At 34.9% G+C, this 22,318-nt stretch overlaps 1 protein-coding gene across 6 annotated transcripts in view; it reads left to right on the plus strand.

Moving 5' to 3' along the window:
- DPYD (dihydropyrimidine dehydrogenase) overlaps positions 1–22,318 on the plus strand; it is an 840,660-nt gene that overhangs the window by 317,953 nt on the left and 500,389 nt on the right. For all 6 annotated transcript variants that reach the window (XM_055115757.3, XM_034931766.3, XM_008960543.5 and 3 more), the window contains 2 exons: positions 8,688–8,795; positions 10,467–10,636. In XM_055115757.3, the coding sequence (XP_054971732.2) occupies positions 8,688–8,795; positions 10,467–10,636 (278 nt within the window). The remainder of the gene's footprint in view (positions 1–8,687; positions 8,796–10,466; positions 10,637–22,318) is intronic.

Raw genomic sequence — 22,318 nt, forward strand, 5'->3', positions numbered from 1 at the left:
TTCAAAGGAAACTGTTTAAATGCCATTATCAAAATGCATGGTATGTTAACAATTATTACATAAAGTTTTTCAAATACAGAATATTTCAGTCTCACAATATGATTGTATAATTTGCTAGAACAATTACTGATAAAGGGGTTATCAGTGCCTGTGTTTAAGAATTTACTTGAGTAAAAAATGTGAAAGTACAATTTTTAAAAACGCCTTCCAGAAAGTAACTAATACAATACAATGAATGTGAGTTACATTTACTGGTGATTAACACTTTAGTAATACTTTTGATATTACATTTTTAAAGGGGTCTTCTTCCTTCTACGGAATGTGTGTTTATGGTGGCAGCTTTAATGCTGTTTCCTACTGTGCAGTTCAATAGAGTATGTTTTTAGGTGGTTGGTTGAGGGTTTTTTTCCGTTATGTATGTCGATGGAGATAAGTGTTTTAATTACTTTTTTAATGTCTGTGCTTTTGTATTTTTCTCCTCTCTTTCCTTTTATTTCCTGCTGTTGAGATTACTGCCTCATCTCCACAGCAGGTGGCTGTTGCAAATTTGTTTTCTTTGTAAGCCTGGAAGATTTATTTTGTAATATAACTGTTCCTTTTTAGTATTTTATTATTAATGATTTCTTTACTTTGGGATATAGTGTACTTATACAGTCCTAAACAGTAATTTCCTAACACTATCTAAGAACTCCAATCATTAAGAAAAAAAATCTTTGCCTGAGGCGTATTGTTTGAGATTTTTGCTTACCCTTACTTCACAATGTGGGGATTAAAATTTAAGGAAATTGTTTTATAGCAAAAGCCAAATGAGAAAAAGAAACAGAGAAAATAGAAGGGAGGGAAATAAAGAAAAGGAGAAGAGAAAAGGCTCAAGAGACAAAGTATACTTTAATAAATAATACCATAAAGCAGAGTAATGAGGATAATTTTATGGCTGAAATATGAAATTACATTAACATCTTTTCTAGAAATGTTTTAACTAAACCAAATGCTTATATTAAAGTATAATTTCAATTATTACAATAACTTCTACTAATTATAAGCAAATTGCAATATTATAAAATAATAATGAAGAAAAAAGTACTTCTTATTTTTGTCCAAAGGGTTTGTTGTTCTCATTGTGTCATAATGTCCTATAGATAGAAGAAAAGATGCAACAGATCCTAATATAGACATGATCTGTTATAAAAGTACAATATACTCAAGGATATTTTATCCATCTCTGTAAAGAAAGCCATAATTTTGTTAAACAAAATAAAATCTATGTATTTTTTCCAAATGTATAAAGGAAGTAAAAAGTATGAGACCAAAAATGCATGGTGAACCCATATTCTCATTATGTTTATATTAAATCACTGGACGTTTATTACAGATAAAAAATCCTCTATAAGAATTTCAGCCACTCAAATTCAATTCATTTCATATGTGTACTTGTACTTCGTAATACATTCATTGCTTTGTTATAAAGAATATGTTCACATCCTTTCTCACCTGTAGATATTCTAAATTGAAGTCTGATAGTAAGTTCTAACATGAAGTTAGATGAAGTAATTACATTGGCACGATAGAATTTGTGTGTTTTCTACATGAAGTATAGAAGCCAATTGAAATACTATAACTTCATAAAAATTCTTTGGTTATTTTATTCTTTTCTAGTGCTTTTTAAAATTGTACTGTTTTATACATTAAATACAAAGAGAAATTCAGCATGTATCAGATTTTCAAAATGATATAATAATACTCAGTAATCCACTTGGTTCTGGACTTATTGTTATGTGCTGGTGTACAAAAAAAATCTTGTGTAATGGGAAAAAATATTATTTAAATGGTGTCTCCATTCATAACATTTTTAAAAATATTCTTGTTATTCTCTAACCAATTGTGTGATACACACAATTAATGTGTGTGGTCACATTTAGAGAAAGTGTATAGACAGCAGTTATATGAAACGGATGTTTAATGGGGATTTCAAAAATCAATGAAATGAATATTATTGTGATGCATGGTGATCTAATTTCATATGTATTATATTGAATCACTCCACTTTTTTCTGAATTCTGTCTGAACACTCAGTACTAAATGCATTTACAGCAGCACATCGGGAAGAAAATGGGGAGTTTTATTGAGAAAAGAACCACAATAGGCCATCATTGATCTATTCTCTTTCTCATCAATATATAGATCCTAGAATGATAACCCATATGGCACTATTGTCCCTTAGAAGTAAGACATAAATCCTTTGAGTGATCTTTAAGTGACAGATGAAACACTTTATAATCCATTGTGGAATTGCGACATGCTTAGTTAGACACTTGAAAGGAATATTTTACTTCCATATTGTAATCTCAACTGCTTGGGCTTGAATCAGGAATAGCTTATCTTCTCTAATACATATATAAACATATATATACATAGATGCATATATTTATGATTTTCTACCTACTTTTACACATCCTATATACAGCCACCCAAATGGCTTATGATTAATTTGCAATATCTTCTTTATTTGAAAGTGTTTATTATGAATCTCTTTATCATGTAAGCCTTTTTCCCCCATAGTTTTTATATTTTACTGAAGACAGTAGTAATGACTTACATTTTAATGTTATTTTAGATTTACCAGCATGCTTTATGTGCACTTTTCTACCTAATTTTCCGAAGAACCCTGTATAGTAAGCAGGGTTGTCTGCATTCTAAAATCAAGGAGTTTGAAAGCCACAGGATTAAGCAATTTTATTCAATTACAGTTAGAAAATGGAAATAATGAGATTAGAACCCAGTTCTTTAGACCCTAGGTCAATGCTGTCTGACACATGATTTTGTTCTTAATGCTCCAATTTGAATGACACTTTGAACAGGAGTGGGCTTTATCTTGCTGTTAATACTTTCCTTGTTTTGATGCACATGTAGCTGGAGTTCATTGTAGTCTATAGAATGAATTAAGTTAGAATAATACTCTTATGTGGCTACATCCTTTCATTTTAGCCAAAGATGCTAAGTTTCGTGGACTGTGATACTACCTATCCAATACTGACCACTTAAATATGTAATAATATAAACTGTGTATATCATGGATTAGATGATCATTTAACTTATATCTACTCAAACGTATCATTTCATTAAGTCAGACAAAGGCTTTAAGGAAGCACATGAAAACTAAAGGAAACATTTATTTCACATCTGTGCAAAGAGCTTTATATACCTGTTTTTTGTGTTAATTCTCCCAACAGTCCTGTGATGAGGAAGCTGTTGCCCAGAAAGTATAATTTATTTGGCCAAGGTCATAATAGCTAGTAAGTGCTAGAACTAGAATTTTAATGCAGGAAGTCTGACTTCAGAGTTTTCAGTCCTATCCAGTATACTGTTTACAAATAATTATACAAATAGGTCAGTCGGCCTTAAGATATTTTATAAGATTTAATAAACAAAAATAAAGACAAAAGTTGTTACATGGATTTTTCTTTTACTAAGACAGAGGGGGAAGTTAGCCTGGTTTATTCCATAAATACATGTTTAATCTGTATATTTTAATACTGTCCCTAATGCAGCACCATTTCCCAAGCCAGCATTAGAAAATAAGGACTGAGTAACATAACATGTGAGATCTCACATACAAAAGTACTTTGGAAGGTGAAAAACTTACGGTATTTGCCATCAGCTACATTTTGCTGATCTCATCCAGAAAACTTGAGAGTAGTGACATAATCAGTGTTGTTTTATTTGTCTACCAAAGTCTTATTGAAAAAGCACCTGTGTGAAATAATAAGAATTGGTGTTCCTATAGAGTTCAGTATACTAGAGCATTGTCCATTTGTTTTTGTTTTTGTTTTTTTGAGACAGAGTCTCACTCTGTCACCCAGGCTGGAGTGCAGTGGTGCCATCTCAGCTCACTGCAACCTCTGCCTCCCAGGTGCAGCGATTCTTGTGCCTCAGCCTCTGGAATAGCTGGGATTACAGGCATGAGCCAGCACGCCCGGCTAATTTTTTTTTTTTTTTGTGGAGATGGGTTTTCGTCATGTTGGTCAGGCTGATCTCGAATTCCTGACCTCAAGTGATCCACCCACCTTGGCCTCACAAAGTGCTGGGATTACAGGCAGGAGCCACCGTGACTGGCCAGCATCACCCATTTCTGTGAGCCACAGCCTTTGGCCAGGGACCTGAGGTAGTTTCTCTGTGGTCTGTGCTATCTTCTTCACACCTGGGATTTGTGAGTCTATCTCCAAAGATGACTGTCTTTCTCATGATGGCTTAGCTGTCATTCAGATGAATCCTTTCAAGAACAGGAAGCATCACACAAATGCTTGCATCATTCAGTTAACACTAAACAAGTGGCTTGGTGAAGTAACACAAGCAAACATTATAGAATCTGAGTAATTCTTAAACATGCCCTACCATAGCTATGAAAGCAAAGCCTTAAAAGCTTTTTTTTCTCTTTTATTACTTCCTAGATTTTAATATGTAACAGAACATCTAATATCTTGTTCATGTTAACTGAAGTTGTGCAAAACTTTATGTGAGCACAAGGAAAGAATTTACTGTATATACTGCTGTTATTTATTCTGTAGTTGTTCCAGAGGGAGGTGCTTTGGCAACAAAGCAAGGATACACATTTCAAAGAATATCAAATAGTGAAAAATAACCAGGATATACCCAAGAGGAATTCACTTAAGAAGGAAAACATTTCAGAAAGGGATTGTACTGGAGAAAATAATCACAAAACAAAAATGCTGACAAGAGAAGCAGCCAGTCCTTTCTCTGTCACTAGATTGGAACCTGGCTGCAGACACATCCTGTGAGGTATGCATATCTGCAGCCTTGTAGAGAAACTTAATACGTACATGTTGAATGATTACTTTAGATAGGACTGGTTATGTAGCTTCACATTATAACCTGGCCTAGTTATAACCTTAAACATGAAAAAGGCAGCCATTTTGAACTCATAACATAGACTCTACAACCAGTGTCCACGTTAGAAATTGGCGCTGCTGCTTACATGTTCTGTGATCCTTCAGCGAGTTACTTAATCCCTATATGCCTCAATTTCCTCATATTTAAAATGTGGATAATAACATCAGTTGTCTCATACAGTTATTTTGAGAATTAAAATGAGTTATATAATAATCACCTGGGGACCAGGCATTTAGAGTAGTGTCTGTAGTCAATAAAAGTTAATTTAAATTTTCTGTAACATAAGCAGGATCCTTCCTTCCTTCCTTCGTTCCTCCCTCCCTCCCTCCTTCCCTCCCTCCCTTCTTTTTCAGAGAACGTGAAAATCACCATTTAAAAATAATTCTTAAGGAGGTGTTCCTTTGTATAAATGCATGCTAAAACACCAAAAACTTCAATAACTATTCTAAAGAAACAAACTATCCGGCCTCCTTGAAAGACAAAGACTATACATATCTACTACGCTGAACTGTTTTGTTTGTCAAATCTTTGTCAATTCATCTTTATTCATAAACTCTCTTTTTCACACTGAAAGGTGAATTAAAAAGTCATTTCAGTGTCATTTTGAAATCATCCTAGTATAGACACATACCTTATTTATTAATATGCCACCTACTCTCAGAGAAGTCTTCCTTTGATAGATGACTATTTGCAAGTTTCATTTTCTTTCATATTTCACTTAAGGTTGCCTCATTTTTCTTTCTTTGTGGAACTTGATTTACATATGCTAAGGTTTAATACTTTATTTTTATTTAAGCTTTTATTCTTTCCTTGCCATGCAATATGAAGTATGAAATAATTGATAAATTACAGAATAAACCTATCTTAATATTAATAGCTAATGTTTAATGAGTATTCACGATGTGCCAGCTCCCAATTATATATATGGTTTATCCATATGGATATATTTTTAATATTTTCATAATTTTGTAATATTTTTTAACATTTTTAAAAAATCTCACATCCATGAGAGAAGTAGAATTTTTATATCTGTTTTTAGAAATGAAGTAGTGGAAAATCAATTTCAGGGTTCTCCAGAAAAACATAATTAGTAGGATGGACAGATGGGTAGATAGAGATGACTTATTTTAGGGAATTGGGCTATTTAATTGTGGGAGCTGGTAAGTCCAACTCCTTAGCGCAGGACAGGAGACTGGAACTCCCAAGTAGGAGCTGATTGTGCAGACTTAAGACAGAATTTCTCCTTCCTCAGGGAAACCACAATTTTGTTCTTAAGGCCTTTTGATTAATTGATTGGATAGGGCCCACCCACATTATTGAGGCAATCTCCTTAAAGTCAAGTGGTTGTAGATATTAATCACATCAACAAAAGCCTTTCCCAGCAATACCTACCTTAGTGTTTGATTGACTAACGGGTGTTATAGCCTAGCCAAATTGACATCTAACCCTAACCTTCACAGGATTCACAGGAACTTATACAATACCACAGAACTGGTAAATGAGAGAGGAAGGACTCATACCAAAGTCTGTCTAGTGACAAAATCCCTGCTTCTGATCATCCCACAGCACGATGATTATCATAGACTATCAAAGTATCCACATGGAGACCTTCAGATGCACTGTCCCTGGCCAGAAGGGATGACCTGTCACCCAGGTAGAGGAGGAGGGCTCCGTGGACCTTGAGGCCCTATGTGTGACCTGGGGTGTGGCTAAACAAACTGGAAAGAAAAGCTAATTATATGTAGCATATGTATATGTTGGTTTGAATAGTCAAATGTAGACCTAACTTCAGTCTTCTTTTAACAGGTTTCAGAAGAAATCATTTTGTCATTAGAGAGCCTTCAAGAACATATTCAGCTATTTTTACCAACCCCATCCCTCCAACCCAGGTTTTCTAAAAGAATCACATAAACGGCCACCCATTTATATAATTGTTTCTGTTACTAATATACCTTTTTATGTCATAAAAGGGAGAAACAGTCTTATCCCCATTTCCTTTACAGAGAAGCTGAGGCAAAGGCAGGTGAGGTGGCTCCCCTAACTATGCTACTACATAATGGAAATCATTTTGAAAGCAAAAGTTCTTTTAAAATCATTTATGAGCAAATGCTATGGAAAAGGAGATTCAGGGGATGCTGGATGGGGAAGAAAAATGTTTGGTTTAATCTGAAGAGACAATGGTGGTTTATTGCTGATTACAGGCAACCCACAGAAACCTTCAGCTTTCAGATCAGATATGGCACCCACCTTATCTCATATGACAAAAGTCATCCTTCGGCTATGCTTATTACTCTGTATCTACCAGCAAATGGCCATTGCCCTTCATTTCATTGTAAAATAAACTCCTGCCTCTCTAGAATGACCCATTGGTAGAATGAGTCTTGGTAATAAAATAAAACTACATGTTTTCCCCTGCATTTATGGAATTGAGATGAATTATTTCTCTACTTGCCTTGGATGGGGTGACTGCTATAAGATTTTCTTCATTTACACTTTGGAAAAAATTTAGTCTGCCATTTATTTTCCTTTCAAAGTTTTGGTAAGAATTCACTAATTTATAGTTGATATATGTACAATGTAGAAAATTTGGAAAATAAGGAAATAATAAAAATTGGAATATCCTTAATACCACCACTCTAAATGATCTCTGTTTAGATTACATGGTTTATATTAATACATTTTTTTACAAAATTTGAATTATACTATACAGAGTTTTGAATCCTGCAGGTTTGTTTAAGACTGTATTTTGATTACAATCTTATACCATATTTCTCAAATATTCGTTCTGTTGTCTTTTTCTTTTATACGGTAAAACTAATTTCTTCATTTACCTGACATTCTGGTACTCTCTCGTCTTATTTTCCTCTTTCTGTATTAATCATTTTTGTGCATTAAACCTTTATTTGCATGTGTCAGTATTTTCTTAAGATAGATTTAAGACTATTTTCTAGATATTGAACACCAATGTATATTTCCACCGAAAGAGTATGACAAGTTCCATGTCTACCCTTGGTGTATAGTTTAATTTTCTTAAATATTTTTCTTTTTATAGAGAAGTTACAATTTTATTCTTTTAATTCGCAGTTTAATGACTTAATGGAATTAATATTTTTAGTGCTTATAGGTGATTTATATTTTTTCTTCTCCCAATTTTTATTATTCTTTATGTTTCCATTGAAAAGCTAATATGTTCCTTACTGATTTTGAGAATTTATACAGTAAAGACATTTAATTATTAAAACATCTTCTTGGTTAATAATTTTCATTTTAATTCATTTATATTTTTGAAATTTAGCAGTGGTTGAATTATTGTGGCAAAATACATTGTTTTTTCCTTTAATTTTTTTCTTTCATTAAAAAAGAAATGATTTTACTTATTCAGGAATTAGATAAATATGTACCCATTTTAAACTTTTTTTATATTTAGTACTTTAATGTAGCTGAAACTGACTTATTTATGGTATGAGGCAAGAATATAACCTGATTTTCCCTGTAATGTTATATATGTTTATGTGTGTATATACATATGTTTCCATATATTTATAGGTATACATTAATGTGTGATTTACGATGTGTACTTGGTTATATATTAAAGATATACATAATATACTCTGGGATCCGTTAGACTGTGTTATGTACATTTTATATTGATTTGCTTACAGATGTTTTCCTCTAAGAATGACATTATTTCAAAGATTAAAGTTTTCTTTTTTGTTTTAATATCTAATAGGAAAAGCCCCTCCTCCTGCTAATGATATTTTATAAATTTGATTACTTAGGTTTGCCAGAACCCAATAAAGATGCCATCTTCCAAGGCCTGACGCAGGACCAGGGGTTTTACACATCCAAAGACTTTTTGCCACTTGTAGCCAAAGGCAGTAAAGCAGGTATAACATATTGTCTTTTATGCTTAATAGTGAGTATGCTATTTTATTTATTATAAATTAATATCAAAATCAAGCTCAGCAGCACATTGTTCAGCTCTCACACCCAACTTTGCCTAAGACCCAAATGTAAAATTTAAAAAAAAAAGGCCGGGTATAACAGTTTGCTAGAATCATCTGTTTGTTCATTCTTCCAATAAAGTATCATCATAAGGAATTTTCACTGTAATATATATGTCTAAACTACATCATGAAAAATTGCTTCAAGGTAAGCAAGTCCTTAACAAACATTGGAAGATGTTTTTCAAAGAAATGGCATGAATCGTCACATATCTTACATTATTTGTATCTACACAGGCAGAAAGATTGACTGTCTTCTCTTAAACAGTAATCTTATGAAGTTAAAATAAAATACTTTGATAGACACCCTATCACTTTATACACCCCAAGAAGAACCACCTGAATGAAGGTTGTACCTTGCTTTGGCCTGACCAGAGTCATTGTCTTTGGGGAAAATTGTAATATTTTATCCAAAGTCAGATAATCTAAATCCTTCAAATGTATATTTTTAAAGAGGTCTGAGCCACAGCTATTCCTACATTAATTACATGTAGAAATGATACAAACTTTTATGCTTCTCCCAGGACTTAAAACAGTAAGAAACTTTCTATATTAAATTATTCTTCAGAAGTTTACAGCTAAAGATGCATACCCTCTCCACCTTCTCCCTCTCAGTAGAACTGGATGTTTGTATGTCTGAAACCCTTTCCGAGGAAGGTCATAGTGCACCTAGCTTGTATTTGAAAATTACAGAGTGTCCCAAATACAAAATCTTCCAAGCAAAATGATTACACTTATTGAAATTATAGGTTTATTCTATTCTTGGTACCATTTTAAAAATTATAGTAATTTATCTTATGAACAGTTTTATTTAATCTTATTATACACTGCTACCTAACACATAAGGAATACTTGCATTTTACTTTTTTTACAAGGATCTTCATATGGACAGCAAATCTTAATAGAGATGACCTTGAGAAATGGATGCTTAGAAAGTCATATTTCTTTTACTGCCCAATTTCACAAACAAAACCAGAGGAAAGCAGTGAAAGGGAGAAAGATTTATTTGTACTATTTCAAGAAAATAGTTCTCAGAAATTCTTCAGTTACATAAAGGACACTTATTCAGCACGTTAATATTCAAAGTTAACAAAATATATAACAGAGGTATGTGTTAGAAATTATATAAGGTAATATATAAAAAAGCATTATAATGAAATATTGCAAACCGTTAACACAGATCATAAGGATCACTTTTTTCTTCTAGCAAAAAGAAAATTATGCTGAGTTAAAGATAGATATCACAATTTTGATGAAGAGAGTTTTAATTGATTGATTCCAGTCTGTTATGACCTAAACTTCTCAAAATGTGTTGTAGGAATCCTAGAAGAAAAAAGAAACTAAAGATACTGACTATGAAATTACATATATGAGCATATTTTTAAAATGGGAATAAAACTGTCTTTCAAGGAAGCAGAATAATTTGATAGTGACACTTCATCCTGGAAAACTGCAAGATGCAATTTTACACTGCTTTGAGTACAAGTATCTTTTGAGCTGTCATGCAGAAATGGTTTCTCTACTTGAAAATGGGGTTTTCCTTTCATCATTCAGGAATGTGCGCCTGTCACTCTCCATTGCCATCGATACGGGGAGTCGTGATTGTACTTGGAGCTGGAGACACTGCCTTTGACTGTGCAACATCCGCTCTACGTTGTGGAGCTCGCCGTGTGTTCATCGTCTTCAGAAAAGGCTTTGTTAATATAAGAGCTGTCCCTGAGGAGGTAAAATGGAACCATCAGAAAATATGGAGTTGTACTCCAACAGATTTTAGGAGATGAAACTGTTAATGTTTAAATCGCTAGAATGTTGAAATTGTCAAATTCAAGTTTAAAAATTTCAGGGCTATACATAATTGTTTCTTTTCTAATTCAGACATTCCAAGTAAAAGAAAATTTGTAATACTGATTTGGGTAAAATGAGAAATTTAATCTTTGTCAATACTCAAGTGCTTCTTGTTAGTGTTAATATGCTTGAAATGTATTCTGTGTAACTAGTAACAATGTAAAGTGCTAAGTCTTCCATATCCTGGATAGTAGGTACTCTTCACAAAATGTATGCATATTAGAAGAATGTGGTAATAAGACACATACGGAATTTTCCATAAGCCAATTTACAAACTGCATTCTAAGATGTATACCTTGGTCATACTTTCAGTCAGTTCATTATTTGTGAAGCAAATAGAAAGAAAAGGGTGTCATGTATATTTTTAAAGTGCTCTAATATAAGCACTACTCAAAATTAGTAGTTAGTTAGCACACTAAAAATAACATGTTTGGCTGTGCGCGGTGGCTCACGCCTGTAATCCCAGCACTTTGGGAGGCCGAGGCCGGCGGATCACAAGGTCAGGAGATCAAGACCATCCTGGCTAATAGGGTGAAACCCCGTCTCTACTAAAAATACAAAAAAATTAGCCGGGCATGGTGGTGGGCGCCTGTAGTCCCAGCTACTCAGGAGGCTGAGGCAGGAGAATGGCGTGAACCCGGGAGGCAGAGCTTGCAGTGAGCCTGGGTGACAGAGAGAGACTCTGTCTCAAAAAAATAGTAATAATAACATGTTTAAAATCATTTCATTCTTACCAGTAACTGGTGAGTAGTCTTGGGTGAGGTATCAGCTATTTACATGTACTACACACTTCTCAAATTTTAATGCTATTAGAGAAATATAATACCTTATAAAGAATATTAGTTCTGAGAACAAGAACCAAATGTATTTATAGAAAGATAAATTACTCATTTTAATCAAATCAGTATTATGAACTTGACTTGCTTCGGAATGCCTGAATGTGTTTGGAGTCTCTATACTAGGCAAGAATTATAGCTGTAGTCAATAGGTAATTTGTCATATGTAGATTACCCACATTACAAATTAATCTTACCAAAATATCAGGGTCACCATTGGTTCATGGCTGAGTTTCAAATTCCACGTTTATTATCTGGACTTTTCTCCGTCCAATCTACCCTTTTTAGACTTTTTAATAAAATCCAAGGTAGTTTTATGATCATAGGGTTTTTTTTTTTCCTGGAATGCAGGCTTAGGCAATAATTAGTGTAATCATGTTTTTTTTTTTACACATAGAAAGAAACATTTTGATCTTTGTATTCCTGTGCATAGCACAGGACCTGGCACATAGTTTGTACTTGAGAAATAGGTTTTGAACTAAACATTTTAAATATTAAGTCTTATCCTTCTGATTCCAATGCTAGAAAAGTTTCATTACCAAAGGTGACTTCTTGAGGGTTGGAAGGGGAAGATGACACTGATTGGCAATATCAATTTACTTCACATTTTATATCATAGTCATCTTCCATTTCCAAGGGTCACTGGAAATGAATGGTGGTTATTTCTTCTGTCTTAGGTAGAACTAAGACACAAACAAACTGAGACCAGATAAGAAGAGGGTAGCGGTATGAATTTATTTATTCATTCATTCATTCATTTATTAAAACTACATTTATTGAGCATCTATTATGTACCAGGTATTGTTCTGGGCAACTTAGATACAACAGTCAGCAAACCAGTTAGAATTCATGCCCTCATGGAATTTGTACCTAGTGACAGAAGATACCCAATAATTAAACAAATAAACTGTCACATAAATAATATATTGAAAAGTAATTGGAACTGTGGAGAAAAATTAATATAGGAGTATAATGAGTGTGTGAGAGATGAGGATAATGGTGGAAGAGAAGGCAGGGTTTGCCATTTTAAACAGGGTGGCCCTGGAAGACCTCTCCGATGAGATGATTTTTGAACAAAGAGATGAGGAAATTGAGGGAAAGTAGGCATCCAGGAGATAAACATTCCATGGCAAGCTAAATGCCTTCACCCTTTATTGTGGAAGTCTTCTGGATTTGTGGAATAGAAAAAACGCCAGTATCATCAGAATAGAGTAAGAGAGGACAGAATGTGGCCGACCGGATTATGTATTGTAGGCATTCATAAGACCTTTAGCTTTTACTCTCATTGAAAGAGAAAAATCACTGGGCTGCTTTGAACAGAGAAGTGCCAAGCTCTGATTTAAATTTTAAAATGGCTACTCTGCTGAGAATTGACTATAGTGGAGTGGCATCAGAAGCAGAGAGGCTAGTCAGGGGCTAAGTAAAAGAGTGAGCTATTGGTTAATGTGAGTAGATTACAAGAAGCACAGGATCAGAGTAGAGGCATAGCACCTTGGAAGGCCAGAGCTCAGCTGCCTGAAACTTGATTACCGAAGTGTTGAGAAGCAACAGATCCTTGAGATAATAGGTAACCTGCCTGCAGTAGAGCTTAGTAGAACTCAAATGGGTCTGGTCTTAATTAAAACTAGAAGAACAAATGTTTGATTGTTTGAATTATTTTATTATTAGCTTACAATTAACCAAATTTTTATATGATATTAAAACTAATTGACCTTGAGCTTCATGAGAGAAAGGGCCATGATCATCTCTCTGGGTCACTTTTACCTTCCGCCTGTTTAGCACCTTGGGTGCTACCTATAAAAGATTCAACAAATAATTGTGGAATGAATATTTACTGGAGGGAATCAGCACCGAAGGCTTTCTAGCATTACACGGGCTAATACCTTCCAAGTTAGATAAATATTATAACAGTAGGCCTTTGAAGGTTCATCTCATAATTATAGGCAAAATTTCTTGGAGAGATGGAATAATAAGTAATATATGATTAGATTATGCAAAGTTTTCAGGATTGATTCACTTACCAGGGGTAATACCATGTAAGGATTGGGAACTTTTGGCATTCATAGAAGTTTCAGTGTTAATCCTTTATGGCCATTGCTTGGTTTTGTATACATCAAAAGAGGAGCCAAAATATTGCAGTGCTAACACTGATGAAACTGGAAAGTCAGGAGAGTACAGGTCCAATATCATGTATCTACTTTAAGATATACGTTTTGAAAGGTTAGGTCTAGCACATAATTTTTAGCCAATATGAAGAATTTAATATTGGCCTTAATTTCTTGAGTAATTGTCTTCTTTCTCCTACACTGTCTCCCCTAGTAAAAACTTCAGCCACATTTGGTTTCTTTAGAGTCAGTGAAGATTGAGGGACAGGGACATTTAGAGATGTCGTCAAATATGTGTGTTATTTAATGGTCATGGACTCTTGGGTGTAATTTGGAAATAGCATGGTTTGTCAGTAAAATGCCTCACCATTAGGCATGTCAGCATGTATATGTCTGATGGTGCAGTCTAATTCTCATTCTCTGAGTGAGGGAAATACAGAACAATATGAAGTTTAATTATCCTTTAGTGACAAATATGAATTATGACAGAAGCCAGTTACATTTAACATGGTGTATTAGTCCATTTTCATACTGCTGTGAAGAACTGCCCGAAACTGGGTAATTTATAAAGGCAAGAGGTTTAATTGACTCACAGTTCAGCATGACTGGGGAGGCCTCAGGAAACTTATGATCATGGCGGAAAGCAAGGCACCTTCTTCACAAGGTGGCAGGAAGGAGAAGTGCTGAGCAAAAAGATAAGAGCCACTTATACAATCATCAGATCTGTGAGAACTCACTCACCATCATGAGAACAGCATGGGGGAACCACCCCCATGATTCTCCCTTGACAGGTGGGGATTATGGGGATTACAGTTCAAAATGAGAATTGAGTGGGGGCACAAAGCTTAACCATACACATGGAATTGTTTGAGACCATGTATATTATGTGGTTAGTAACCAAGAACTATATGGTTAGACTCAGGAATGTTTTAATCCACAAAAGTAGGAGACATCATCCAATAGACTCTGTAGTGACAAACACATCCCATTTCTCTAATGTAGAGGTTTTCAAATTTTAGGGTGCATTAAGTCACCTAGAGGGCTTGTTAAACACAGATTGCTGGGCCCTGTTCCTAGAGTTGCTGATTCAGTAAGTCTGGGGTGGGTCTCAGGATTTGCATTTTTAACAAGTTTCCTTGTGATGCTGAGGTTGCTGGTCCACTGCTCTGATGTATCATCAACATGCTTTCCAGCTGTCTAATTAGAGTCACAAACAGTGTGCTGTGTGGAGGTACTTTCCATCTTGGCTAAGAAAGCATTAATACTAAAGGATATAGGTTTGATGAAATGAAGATATGCAGGCATCATCAGCATATTGATGTAATTCTGATTCCAAGTGTCTTTCCAGCTCCCTTGTGGCCTCACACACATGCTAAATAGGATGCTACTGACAAACTAGTGCTTCTCAGCCATGGGTCCTTAGGGAAACCAGCCAATCACTCGGCACTATCCTCTAAGAAGATGAGGGAAAATCTGTTAATAATTCCCTCCAGTACTTTCTGCAAGCTTAAATAGGTGAGATTAAATTTCACAGGATAACAGAATCCCCCAAAATGCTGGTATTAAAAGCTGTTGACAGATCAGATAGAACTGCAAGGATGCTTTAGGCATTTGGGAATCCCTAAAAGGAGGCATGAAGGTCAGAACTCAACAGACCTGCTAGAGTTGATAAATTTAAAGGATAAGGTTAGAGAAGGACTTTATATTTCTTATTAATTATTACCGAGAAGAGGATGGTTTCAAATTTACTTTTAATAGCACAATCCCACACACAAAGTATATTTCAAAGATCTGTTATTCACATATTCAGTTTTCCAATAGGAGCAAAACACGATTGATCTTTAATTCTGCTACATTTTTATGGGGCCTGCATGCTACCCCTGGGACGCCTTAGCTTCCCTTTGTTTGTTTGTCAAAATGGTAACTGATTTAACTTTGATATGTCAGTTTTTACATGTTTTAGCTATTGAGAGGGTTAACTGTTTTGTTAATTAATGCTACTTTATTATTTTAATTAGAAAAATAACAATACCGGATTGCTCAGTCTGTTCATCAAATTTTTCTTCATCTGGTACTACAACTTTGAAATAGCACAACGTTTAAAAGAATGTGCCTTTTACCTGATTTTTTCCATCACCACACAGCATACCCCATAATAGATCATTTTTGTGGCATGACCTATAGGCCTCTTCTCAGATATTTTTAATGTCAAAGGACCATGTTAAAGCTATGTCTATGGATAGTTTTGTCATCAATTTCTTATGGCTAAACATGCATTTTTTTTTTTTTTTTTTTGGAGATGGAGTCTTGCTCTGTCACCCAGGCTGGAGTGCAGTGGTGCGATCTCGACTCACTGCAAGCTCTGCCTCCCGGGTTCACGCCATTCTCCTGCAGCAGCCTCCTGAGTAGCTGGGACTACAGGTGCCCACCACCATGACCGTCTAATTTTTTGTATTTTTAAGTTCGAAACGGGGTTTCACCGTGTTAGCCAGGATGGTCTCCATCTCCTGACCTCGTGATCCGCCCTCCTCGGCCTCCCAAAGTGCGGGGATTACCGGTGTGAGCCACCGTGCGTGGCCTAAACATGTATTTTCTACAGATAACTGATGTTTTCTAGTTTTAATTTAATTACAACAAATATGAACCTGGGACTATTTTTAGAAAATAGCCCCCATAAGCTGACAAATTTAATTTTATTTACTAAAAGTGATGCTTACAGCAGTTCTTCAACGTTTGGCACCTGCACGTCATTTGAGTTGGTGTTCTTCATGGAAGGTAATCAGAGACATGTTGACATGATTTGCTCTCTGAAGGTAGCTGAAAACGAACACTCACACAAAATCTTCTCTAGGCACAAAAAGCTAATTAACAGTAGTTAGGGGCTCCCCTGGTACTAAGATATTAAAGTACACCTTTAAGACTTTATGATGACAGGGGGATGACACATTCCAAGGATCTGTATATATTTATCTTTTGGAAAGTTGTGAAACTTCAGTGTAGTATGAAAAGGTAGAATGGAATAGTCAAAAAGGAATTACAGTTGGAGCACTTGGTTCTTGATTTACATTCTAGTCTGAGTATGCCCATCTATAAAATTAGTGTTGTAATTATATGCTTCTTAAAGTTTTTTCCATTCCTCATTTTATATTTTTAACATTCAGAGAAATATATATGAATGATGTGGAATCTGGACAGGAAGGCTCTATTTCTTCACAGAGTGACAGCTCTATACTGAAAATTTTAGAAATGTGTATAAATATTACACTTAAAACAAATTGCAATTAATGTATCCCCAGCCAATTGGTGAGGTAAAATCTACCATATTCAAGACATGAGTATAAAGAAACTGACAGGTGAAATTGTCAGAATTCTACAGTACATGTGATAATTCAGATGGTGAGTGGAAAAAAAAGAAGACTGCAAATAGGCCAGGAGCCAACAAAAGCTTGTGCCCATTTAAGATTACATATTTTAAAAGCATAACTATTTTCAAAATTCTGAAGGAGGTTGTTGCATTATGTTGACCAGGAATATCTGAGGAGCTGAAAATTATATGCTTTTAAAAAATCTTTACTAATCTTCTATATATATATATTTTTTTTTCACAGCATATATATATATATATATATATATATATGTATTTTCACAGATACGCCCACAGATTCATTAAAAGTGAATGTTTTTTACCTGGTGTGTCACTGTCAGGCCTTATTTAATAACAACAAGTTGTTATTACTCTATTAATTTTTTTTTCATTTTAGTAGTTTGTAATGAAAATTGTATATAAGACTACTTTATTCCTGCACCATCTCTATCGTTTCTATCTTATGTTTGTCCTGTTCCTTTCCCACTTGGTGAGATTTGGCTTTCCATTCAAGGATCTTTTGTGGGTTTTTTTTACTTCCAGCCTAATAACCACCTTGCTGGGGCAATGCCCAAACGAATAGTTGTCCTATTAGCCCAGTCTTTTTCTGCTGCACCCGTTCAATGTAAATGACATAATTCTTCCTGTAACCTTGGACCACTTTGCCAACTTGCTGAACTTTTTAGTGTCCTCACACAACCTGAACTTCATCATCCTTTCAGATGGGCATGGATCAAACATTGTACTTCTATCTCAGCTCTTTGGAAAGAGGGGAAGACATAATTTTTCTGTGAACATGGGAAGGTGCATTGAAATACCTTTTATGGTTCTTTCTTGCTGTCAGAAGTCACAAAGGAGTTGAACTTCCCTTTGGCCACTGCCTAGCAATAATTGAAAGTGGGAAGAGATCTGTATGCTCTACTTCATTCATTTTTAGGTGAACATTAGAAGCCCCTCTTCATTTAAAAATATTCACCTCCGCTTTTCAATATCTTTTCTTGTCCTATAAAATGAAAATATTAAAAAGTAATTTGTATAATCTATTAAACACACATTAGTCAATGTATATGCTATTTGAAAGACATAAATGAAAAATACACATGAATTAACATAAAAACAAAGAATTGTCATTGTTTTAAAAGTGATTTTTTAAAAAATTTTAAAATTTTTTTCTAAAATTCTAAATTCTAAAATTCCATTCTACCTTTTCATACTATACTGAATTTTCACAACTTTCAAAAAGATAAACATATACAGATTCTTGGAATGTGTCATCCCCCTGTCATCATAAAGTCTTAGAGGTGTACTTAATATCTTAGTACCAGGGGAGCCCCTAACTACTACACGTGAACTCATCCTTCAAGGTCTGCTCCAAATGTCATTTTCTCTTGAAGGCTTCCTTAGTTCCCTACCAATTTAATTTCTCTTTTCTGTGGGCTTTTTGTGCTTCCTGCTGTTAATAGAATTTATCACATAGGGTACTTATTACTTTATACTTATTCCATAAATTGAATTACAAGCTTCTTTATTGGATTGATGAATTCAACTTGGTATCTGACTCAACATATAGTGCAGCCCTTGATTCAAGGTGGCAGACCAGTGAGGCATGTTGAATTAGCCAATATATTAAAGGCATTGAAAACTTCATAGGAAGACTTTAAGTTAATATGAAATTTTCAAAATATATAATTTTACATATATACATATAACTCAAAATTATTTCTGATAGCTTTTAAATAAGTACACATTTTATTTTATTTCTTTATTATTATTATTATTATACTTTAAGTTTTAGGGTACATGTGCACAACGTGCAGGTTTGTTACATATGTATACATGTGCCATGTTGGTGTGCTGCACCCATTAACTTGTCATTTAGCATTAGGTATATGACCTAATGCTATCCCTCCCCCCTCCCCCCACCCCACAACAGTCCCTGGTGTGTGATGTTCCCCTTCCTGTGTCCATGTGTTCTCATTGTTCAATTCCCACCTATGAATGAGAACATGCAGTGTTTGGCTTTTTGTCGTTGCGGTAGTTTGCTGAGAATGATGGTTTCCAGCTTCATCCATGTCCCTACAAAGGACATGAACTCATCATTTTTTATGGCTGCATAGTATTCCATGGTGTATATGTGCCACAAAAATTAATTCAAGATGGATTAAAGACTTACACATTAGACCTAAAACCATAAAAACCCTGGAAGAAGACCTAGGCAATACCATTCAGGACATAGGCATGGGCAAGGACTTCATGTCTAAAACACTAAAAACAATGGCAACAAAAGCCAAAATTGACAAATGGGATCTAATTAAACTAAAGAGCTTTTGCACAGCAAAAGAAACCACCATCAGAGTGAACAGGCAACCTACAGAATGGGAGAAAATTTTTGCAACCTACGCATCTGACAAAGGGCTAATATCCAGAATCTACAATGAACTCAAACAAATTTACAAGAAAAAAACAAACAACCCCGTCAAAAAGTGGGCAAAGGATATGAACAGACACTTCTCAAAAGAAGACATTTATGCGGCCAAAAAACACATGAAAAAATGCTCATTATCACTGGCCATCAGAGAAATGCAAATCAAAACCACAATGAGATACCATCTCACACCTTAGAATGGCGATCATTAAAAGTCAGGAAACAACAGGTGCTAGAGAGGATGTGGAGAAATAGGAACACTTTTACACTGTTGGTGGGACTGTAAACTAGTTCAACAATTGTGGAAAGTCAGTGTGGCGATTCCTCAGGGATCTAGAACTAGAAATACCATTTGACCCAGCCATCCTATTACTGGGTATATACCCAAAGGATTATAAATCATGCTGCTATGAAGACACATGCACATGTATGTTTATTGCGGCACTATTCACAATAGCAAAGACTTGGAACCAACCCAAATGTCCAACAATGATAGACTGGAATAAGTACACATTTTATTTTAAACTGTTAAAAAAATATATTGCGTCACATTTTTATGTCAATCTAACATTAAAAGTATACTGAAAAAAGTAAATTATCCCTAGTTTTCAGTCTCTTAAAAGATACCTGAGAACTAAAAAAAAAAAAAAGGAAATACGAGCAAGCAATATATAAAAAAGCAAAAAATAATAAAAATTACTAGAATCCGAGAGTATTAGCAGGTGGCAGAAAACAGATGATCCTAATTTGTAAAGAATTTGTACATGGAGGCATTTTAAGATTAAAGGAGGAACTACAAAGGCACCAAGTTACACAGAACGTAGTTTTGTGAGATACTCCAACAGCTGCCAGGGAGGCTTGAATCCATCAAAACCTAAGATGAAGAAAATAGGTGTTAGGTTTAAGAAAATGTCATCATATGTAACTAACCTGCACATTGTGCACATGTACCCTAAATCTTAAAGTATAATAATAATAATAATAATAATAAAAGAAAATGTCATCAATAGTAAATGAATAGTGTTTAAAAATACTCTTTCTGGTCGGGCGCAGTGGTTCACGCCTGTAATCCCAGCACTTTGGGAAGCCGGGGCGGGTGGATCACGAGGTCAGGAGCTCGAGACCATCCTGGCTAACACAGTGAAACCCCGTCTCTACTAAAAATACAAAAAAATTAGCGGGGTGTGGTGGTGGGCGCCTGTAGTCCCAGCTACTCGGGAGGCTGAGACAGGAGAATGGCGTGAACCCGGGAGGCAGAGCTCGCAGTGAGTGGAGATCACGCCCCTGCACTCCAGCCTGGGCGACAGAGTCAGACTGCATCTCAAAAAACAAACAACAACAACAAAAAATCAACCCTTTACTTGTTAAAAGAGATGTATTTAATGATAGTTGTGTCAAGCCATTTTAAGCCTCTAAATTATTCCTTACATTGCATATCTGGGTTTTGCAGCACAATAGTGACACAATAAAATTAGTAAGGACTCAGTTAAGGGACGACTATATTTATCCAATGTGTAGTACAACTCTCATTTGGATAAATGTTTCTTTATGTTCAAGATTCTTCAACTTTAAAAAACTTAAAATAAAAACATTCTATATGTGAATGAAGCCTGTAATACCATACCAGGTACTAAAAGAAGGAATGTCAATTTGTGGTCTCAGCAAACTTTTTTTGCCTAATTAAAAGAATAATTGCAGAATTTGCTTGTACAGGCCAGAGATTAATTAACATATAAAAATTGTTCTGCATTTCACCACTCAAAATAAAATAAGTCAAAAATTACTAAATATTAAAAAACTGTTTAGTAAATTAAAGAATATGAGATCAAGTGTGAATGGGCCGAGTTTGATGCCTCTTCCTTTACCCTCCTTCATGTCCTTGGTAACCAAGATAACTAGAAGATTGGATTGTGAAATCAAACTCATATGAATTAAATATCACTCTGTATCAAACTTTATTATTAACTTCAAGGATACAATTAAAAACAAACTCAGGTAAACAAGAAGTGCAGGACCACTGCCCACAGATTTCCTTAGGTTCTATCTTGCTGCATTAGGATTTGCTCTAAACCAGATTAACATGTGGTCTCTAAGTCATGTAAGTAGCTCCATCACTTAGGTCAAAGAAAGTTGTTTCACTTATGAGACATCTAATTTATACTCAGATAGTTATGTAACTTGCATTACTCTTTATAGTGATCTATGCCCCCTAAATTCACGTTTCCAGGTTTGTTTACTATAGCAATCCTAAACTAACAGATATGCCATGCCAAAAGCATTCCATTGGTAAGGACTCTTCCACTTATAAATGACAATAGTTTGTTTCCCAGTAGGATGTTTACATATTACATAGAGCTTTAACCAAGCTGCTTTCCTTCTTTTCTTCTTGAGATAAACTCCTTTACCCTTCCACACCCACTTCTTCAAAGAGAGAGAATGGATTCCATACAAGAACTTCCTAGTAACTAATTCCTTTCCAGTGATTAATTCCTACTTTTCTTTCAAGATTAGCTTATATAGCACCTTTTCCATGCTGTCCTTTCTTTTTTTTTTTTTTTTTTTTTTTTGAGACAGGATCTTGCTGTGTCACCAAGGCCGGAATGCAGTGGCGTGATCACAGCTCATTGCAATCTGAAACATCTGGGCTCTACAGATCCTCCCACCTCAGCCTTCCAAGTAGCTGGGACTACAGGCAGATGCCACCATACCTGGCAAACTTTTTAAAAAAAATTTGGTAGAGATGAGGTTTCTCTATTTTACCCAGGCTAGTCTTCAACTCATAGCCTTAAACAGTTCTCCCACCTCAACCTTCCAAAGCATTGAGATTATAG

The sequence above is a fragment of the Pan paniscus genome, chromosome 1, assembly GCF_029289425.2.
Source record: "Pan paniscus chromosome 1, NHGRI_mPanPan1-v2.0_pri, whole genome shotgun sequence".
Lineage (NCBI taxonomy): Eukaryota > Metazoa > Chordata > Mammalia > Primates > Hominidae > Pan > Pan paniscus.